This window comes from Antrostomus carolinensis, unplaced genomic scaffold, assembly GCF_000700745.2.
Source record: "Antrostomus carolinensis isolate BGI_N321 unplaced genomic scaffold, ASM70074v2 scaffold28623, whole genome shotgun sequence".
Classification (NCBI taxonomy): Eukaryota; Metazoa; Chordata; class Aves; order Caprimulgiformes; family Caprimulgidae; genus Antrostomus; species Antrostomus carolinensis.
The window spans coordinates 23,477-30,521 of record NW_010306299.1 but is presented as its reverse complement, the minus strand read 5'-3'; the positions used below and the strand labels follow the sequence as shown (position 1 = coordinate 30,521).

At 55.0% G+C, this 7,045-nt stretch overlaps 1 protein-coding gene across 1 annotated transcript in view; it reads right to left on the bottom strand.

The window, feature by feature from the left end:
• The window catches only part of LOC104522724 (double C2-like domain-containing protein beta), a 33,590-nt gene that overhangs the window by 3,201 nt on the left and 23,344 nt on the right, over positions 1 to 7,045 (bottom strand). The window contains exons 5-6 of the mRNA XM_010165094.1: positions 309 to 435; positions 3 to 102 (exon numbers count right to left, since the gene is read on the bottom strand). Coding sequence (XP_010163396.1) covers positions 3 to 102; positions 309 to 435 — 227 coding nt within the window. The remainder of the gene's footprint in view (positions 1 to 2; positions 103 to 308; positions 436 to 7,045) is intronic.

Genomic DNA, 7,045 nt, shown 5'->3' with positions numbered 1-7,045 from the left:
GCGGATGATGCCCACCAGCAGCCCCTGCTTCTGTGAGCTGTACTTGAGGGAGATGAGGATCCGGCCACGCTCCTCCAGCGACTTGTCCTCTGTTTTATCTATCTGGGGGAGGGAATGCACCCAGTCCAGGGGCTGCGCCAGGACACAGCCACAGCTGGACACCCACCTCCCCGCTGCGAGGGATGCTCTCCCCATCCCTGATCACGTTTGGGGGGTCACAATACACCGCGCTCCCAGGTGTCGCAGGGAGAAGCTGCTGTATCTGTGGGTCCATGGAGGGGGATGCTGCCCTAAAACTCCCCACTCACCGGCAGCTGCTTCTCCAGGCAGATGTTGAAGTTTTTGGTCTGGTTGGGCTTCAGTTTCTTCAGCGGGATCCGCGTCTCCCCAATGAACTCGTTGTGGCGGAATTTGTCCTCGTCACAGACCGAGATCCTGCAACAAGCACGGGGTGAGAGGAGCCACAGTGAGAGGGGAGGTGATGGCACGAGGGAAAGGGCTGCTCTGTCACACTGCAGGTCCCCTCAGCAAGGGGACAACTTTGAGGACATTGTTCCCCAGGCCAGTGACCAGGCACGTCCTTCACAGGCAGCTGGAGAGCATCAATCTGCTGCTACAGCCCAGCCAGGGCAGCTCATGATGTTGAAATGTGACAGCCAGTATCTCAGTCTGCTTTACCTCCACAGCTGAGAGCCGAGGCTGCCGGGATGGAGGATGCGCCAGGTCTGGGGAAGCAGAGGGATGCAGGAGGTCGTGCTGCACCACATCTCCCAGCTCCATCACACAGCTCCTCACACACCCCAGCTGGGCCCCACAGCCACTGTGGCCATCTCTCCTGCTCAGACCCCCTCCAGGCCAGAGCTCCTGCACCCCTCAGGATGGCTGTCACCCCTCGAGGGACTGGGATCCCTCCAGGGAGATGCTTACAAACCTTGAACACCACAACCCTGTGGTGCCACAGTCGCTGTGTCTAACACACGCCCCAGCCCAGGAGCTGCTGGAAAAGCAACTGGGAGCCTCAAGCATCCTAATGGCCCTTCCATTAAAACATCAAAGTCATTGGTGACTAAAGCAAAACTATTCTGAGCTGCCACCAGCCCAGCTCATCCTGCCCAGCCAAGGAGGCTCTTTCTAAAGCTGCTCTCGGACTGCATGTCCAGGAGAAGTGTGTCTCCCCGCAGGGCCCCCTCCTTCCCCACCCAAGGAGCTTGGGCACTTTTCCGAGTGTGGCAGCTCTCAGGGTGTCCTCTGGCACTGGGGACCTGGCTGCCCAGTCTGGGATGTGGAGGGGGTCTCCCACCTCCTCTCCCACCGTGCAGGCCAAACTGGGAAGCATTTGCAGAGCCAGTCTGTGGAAGGCAGCACAGCAAAGCTCTCCCAGCCCTGCTGGGGTCCTGTGCGGGGCTGGGGGCTGGGCTGCACCCCGTGACGGCAGCTGGTGTCCGAGGGCAGTGACGGCGATGCTGAGCGAAGGTTGGTTTCCGCACCAAAGCTATAAATGCCTTTCCCTGAGCTGGCAGCTAATGAGTCATTTCTCTGCTGCTTCCCAGTCCTCTCCAGGCGTCAGGAGAGACGACAGAAGAGCAAAGTTAGTGCTTGTAGAGAATCTCTGCTCACAGCTCCTGAAATCCCAGAGAGGGTCCAGGAGGGTGGTGGCTGCCCTGTGAGGGACCAGCTGTCCCCCAGCAGCACTGCCTGGAGCTGGGGACAGGGAAAGCTGTCCCGTCCCCCTCCAAAGGGAGCATCCCACATCCTGCACTTCCACCCGAGCCACGCAGGGACGGGCTGGGCTCCCTGTCCACAAGGGAAAGGCGTTTCCCTTCCCTTCTCTTCTTTCTTCCCTTTTAATTTTTTTCCTACAGTGTCTTTTTGTCCTTCTGCTGCCTCATTTTTTTCTCCCTTTCACCCACTCCCGTGGGTGTCCGTTTCTCAGGGGCAGCACCTCTGCCTCCAGGGACCGTGCTCCACCTCGCCGGGTTTTGACAGATGGGACTTATTCAGGAAGGTGGAAAAGTAATTAAAGATAAATAGTGCCCTGAGATCCTGCCTCAGAGTAACTAAGTGCACACCAGCCTCTGGCCTCTGCAGCACCTGGGCGGTTTAGCTGTGACTGGTTTATCTGTGGATGGTTTGTCCATGGATGGTTTGACCACTCTCATGCTCACAAGTGAATAACAAGGTGGTGAGGAAGCCATGGGGATGGCTCAGTGACACAGCACAAGGATCATCAGGGATGGGGAGCGGCAGAGGAAGGGAGTTTGGAAAAAAATAATACAAATGGGAAGACAGGGAATGCTGCTCTCCAGAAAACCGTGGCTGGATGCAGCGTTACTATAGATACCCGCAAAAAAACCCTACCCCACCGCACCAGTAAAATCCTCAAAAAGAATCTCAAATGCAGGCACAATATTTCCTATTTCCCTCCCTCCTCTCACCTCCCTTTTAAAGAACAAAACCGAAAAAGGAGCAGCAGCAGCTCCAGACAAGAAGCGGCACTTGCCAGGCGCGCGCAGCCCCGCACCCATCTGGCCACGGCTGCGGCGGGCGCTGGGTTACGAGGCACCGCACCAGTAAAATCCTCAAAAAGAATCTCAAATGCAGGCACAATATTTCCTATTTCCCTCCCTCCTCTCACCTCCCTTTTAAAGAACAAAACCGAAAAAGGAGCAGCAGCAGCTCCAGACAAGAAGCGGCACTTGCCAGGCGCGCGCAGCCCCGCACCCATCTGGCCACGGCTGCGGCGGGCGCTGGGTTACGAGGCCGGGCTGCAGCGGAGCAGAGCAGAGCGGAGCGGGGCCGCACACGGGGCTGACAGCCCGGGGTCTATTTTTACACTCGACAATTGCAGAGCGGTGCCGGTTCCTGCACATGTGTGGGAGGTTGGGTTTGGTGTTGGTTTTACCTCTTAAGAACATGAGTAATGAGATCTTTCCCCGACCATGGCCAGATACACCCCAGAAGCTCAACAAGATACCAAATGCAATATCCTACTTGCTGTGAAGCCCAGAACCACCCAGGATGGGCAGAAGCCCAGGAAGGAAACGGCTGGAAAACTTTGGTGGTGGTGGTAGGAAGAGCATCTCCAGTGTGACACTGGGAGATCCTGGAGAGCCCCACCAAGCCCCGTGTCACTGCCCATGGGGACAGGGGAAGCCCCTTGCTCCCACCTTAGCAAGTGTCTCAGAACACCAGCCCCGGTGCGGCTCAGAGACCTTCAGCTCAGCCCCAGGCAGCTGCAAGCCCCTGTGTGCCCTCCCCAGGGATGGCTCCTGCCCCCCCTGCCCCTGCTCAGCCCTCCTTTAGCAGCAGCCAGGGCACAGGGACGCCATCCTCCTTGTCCCTGATGATGTCTCAGGTTCATTTAGGTGTTTGTGCAGAACTGGGTCCCTTGGGAGGCATCTATAAGACCGGGGAACTGCTGCTGTCTCTGAGCAGCACGATGGAGCTGGAGACACCACTGGGTCTCTCCCAGCCCCATTTTCCCTCTGGCTTCTCTGGCCTCCTCTCAGGTGGGACCCCAGCGTTTGTGCCCACCTGTGTGTGATGACCAGAGGTGGTTCAGATGTAGAGTTCCATGTCAGCTCTCCCAGTCCCTCAGACTCATCCCCTGAACCCCAGTCCCTCTGGCTGGCTGCAGTTCATCTTCACCAGGATGGGATCTTTAACTCAGGCAGGCTGGCAGTGAAGGCAACGAGCGTGAGGCAGAGGAGCAGGCAGCTCTGGCCCCAGCCCTCCCTTTGGAAACAGGTGTAATGAAATTACATCAGCTTGAATTTTATTATGAGAAATCGATGTGATGGAATTTTTGTGCCTTGGGTTAGAAAATGAGCTCCATGACAAACAACAAGAGACGCCTCTGGTAGCCACATTCACCTGCCATCCCTCTAACTCCAGCATCACCCCTCCCTCGTCTCTCTTTAGTGAACCCAATCCCTCGAGCTCAGCTTTTGATTTGACAGCTTCCACTGAGGGGTCCTGATCTTTAAGTTAAGGGCTGTGAAAACCACCTTGGAAGAAAACTAAGCAGCAAATGAACAATCACTGCTCATTAAACTTATTCTCCCTCCTACTCAGCCCGGGCTCCTGGGTTACAGTCCTGACTCACCGCACAGCTCAAGCAACGCCGCTGCGCTGACTCACGGCTCCTGCTCACACACACGTTCCTCCGGCCGCTTCCCGTTGTGGAAAGGGGAGAACAGGGGTCAGCAAGGACCCTTTTCTACAACACACATGCACAAAACATGCAGCGGAGCCTGAAGATGGACCTCCTGTATCCAAGATCCCTTATGGTCCCTATAGCAACTCGGAAGGCTCTAAAAGGAGGAGCAGATGCTCAGGTGATGCCTGTTTGGCTTAAGGACAGGCAAAGAGAGAAAACAGGAAAAGGTGGCGTCCTGGGACTGTCCAGCTCTCCTAAAACTGAGAGGAGGATTCAGTGCTGGGCTCCATCACAAAATGCTTCAAAGTCTGAGCACAGAAACCACAGTACAAGTTAGATGACATTAGGAGTGTGTCTCCAGTTCTGGAGCAAACCTCATTCAGTGCTTCTGGAGTAAAGCAATTTGGGACCCCAGATCTCTAAGTGTCTGCAGTGTGCCTATTAGACCTGATCAAATACTATTTTCTGAATAATATCTTTAATGAGTCATGATGTTTGTCAAACACATGATTAAACAAAGAATTCCTGGCATTTGCGGGCTCGCTGAGTATCATATGAATAATGCATCACTTTGCCAATATATCTGGATATGAATAATTGTATCCAATATCTGGCCAGCTCTGATATTTATTATGAATACAATCTATTTATTGCATATTACACATATTATTTAAATGTAGGCGATTGTATTCGGCCTGTTCCAATTTCCCCTGCAGCATTCCTCTGCCTCCCTCTGTCACGCACCCCAGCTTCCCATCCCCGGAGACCACGGCCGATGGTGGCACAGCCGCGCTCAGACCGCAGACGGGGAGCAACGATGCCTGCAGATGGGACTGGGAGTAGGGGCTGCAGGGTGGGATTTACCCCTGGTGCTCCCCAAGCCCAGCCATCCCAGCCCTCCCAGTCCAGCATTTTTGAGCGGCTCTGAATTTTCCTTCCGTCAGGATGGTGGGTGGTTTCATTGCTATTAAGCCTTGGGCTAGACTCAGGGATATTTAATTCAATGAATGGATGAGACCTTTCAAGATCCTCCCACCTACTGTGTTTCATGAAATCCGAAGTATCTGGTGTTTTTTGAGGGGGCTGATTCATTAACAAAACCCTGCTTGCCAGCACAATTAGCTGGTCTGCCTTCACCTCGCCTTCTCCCTTGGGGGTGGCTCTGCTTGGGGAGGTGAACCCCAGTAGCTCCCAGGGCTTGGGTCCATCAGAGCAAAGTCACTTGATCAGGGCTGAGGGGCAGCCTGTGGGGCACGGTGTGGGGCTGGGGGGCTCGGGCAAGAGGGGATCCGTTACTCCACTCTCCTGGAGGCAGAGGATGTCCCTGCGATGAGGCAAATGCCACTCATCCCCCCAGGAGGGCTGCAGGCTCTGGCCGAGTGCCCTGTGCCAACACCAGCCCACCAACCCATGCTGGACAGGTCCCACCAAGGGCCCAGGTGGGTAGGGAAGATTTTTTGGGTGCTTTTCCAGCTTTTCTGCTGTATCACAAGCTCTCTAGGCAGCAGGGAAGCGAAGGCTGGTGACAGCTTTGATCTCCACCGTTATTTTTACATTAAAGAGACTTCGCAATCGCGTTCCCTGCCCCTCCGCGAATCTCGGCACCGAGGAGGCACCCAGGGAACGATCACCTCCCAGACCGAGGGGAACATCACTCATGCTCTTTCAACTGCCAACAGCTGCCTTGCAGGAGCCACGCTGGATTAGCACAAGGAAAGCCAGCGTCCCCGCAGCTTTGAAGTCGGCTTTTCCTGGCAGAGAAGGAGATACTTTGCCAAGATGACAGGCAGGTGAAGTGAAGCACCAGAGGCAGGATAATACACGGCATGAGAGATGTTTCCTGTGGGAAGCAGCACTGGGAGGGTGAAGGGCCATTGCCACTGGTGCTATGGAGAGGATCATAGAGGAGAAACAGCTCAACCCACACCAAAATAAAAAATCCTTATGTGAGCCCCAGCAGCCAGGGACCCCAACCCATCCATCCCTCCTCATATCAACCATTTCTGGGGTCCACACAAGAGAAGAGGCAGAAATCCCCCAGGAAGACCTACCAGAGCCAGAGGAGGAGATGGCTCACATGACATGAGACAGCCCTGTGGCAGAGGTGCCAGCTGGGAAACCTTCTCCACCCAAAAGTTTGTTTCTTTAATTCTTCTCTGGAGTCATTTCCAGGTAAAACCAAAGCCACAAGCCCCAGCCCTACAGCAAGCTCCACTTCACAAACTTCTCTACTTTTCTGCTTGCACAACATTCCCAGGGAGATGGAGGAGCCACCTGAGCCTCTCCAAAAAAACCACCCAGCCCAGAGTTTGACAGCTTTTAGGTCATCTTTGGCACGCTGATTGCCATGGTGACACTAAGGATGTGATTCCCCTCTCTGCCCCACGCAGGTAAAGGCTGGTCCTGCCTGCTGGCACACAGTGACGGGTGTGGCTGAGGTGCCCAAACCTTGAGCCTCGTTAGTGCCAGGGTGGTGGGGATGAGGGCTTCCACGCCACCACGCTGCTAGTAGGGACTGTGCTGTGCTAAATCCCCCAGGACAGAGCCTGCTGCATCTGGATGTGGTGCCAGAGCCCAGCACTATGCTTGGAGGTGAGGTGGGGATTCGCATGGTGCTTCCAGACGCTGGTCACCCTCATGAGTATGTCATCGTGGGGCTTGCCACCTCCATGGGGACAGGCTCCAGCAAACCCCATCGGCTAGCTGCAAATGCCGATGAGTCAAGAGTTGAAAATGGATATTCCTCTCCATGCAGAGAGGATTCTGATCCTTAAATATCAACTAATTCACCTCAGCTGCAAAGTTTGGTCTTCGTGCAAAGCACTGGAGCTTGGGAACCTCTCCACAAAGAGGCAGCTCCGATGGGCATGAAGGTGCAAGATGGAT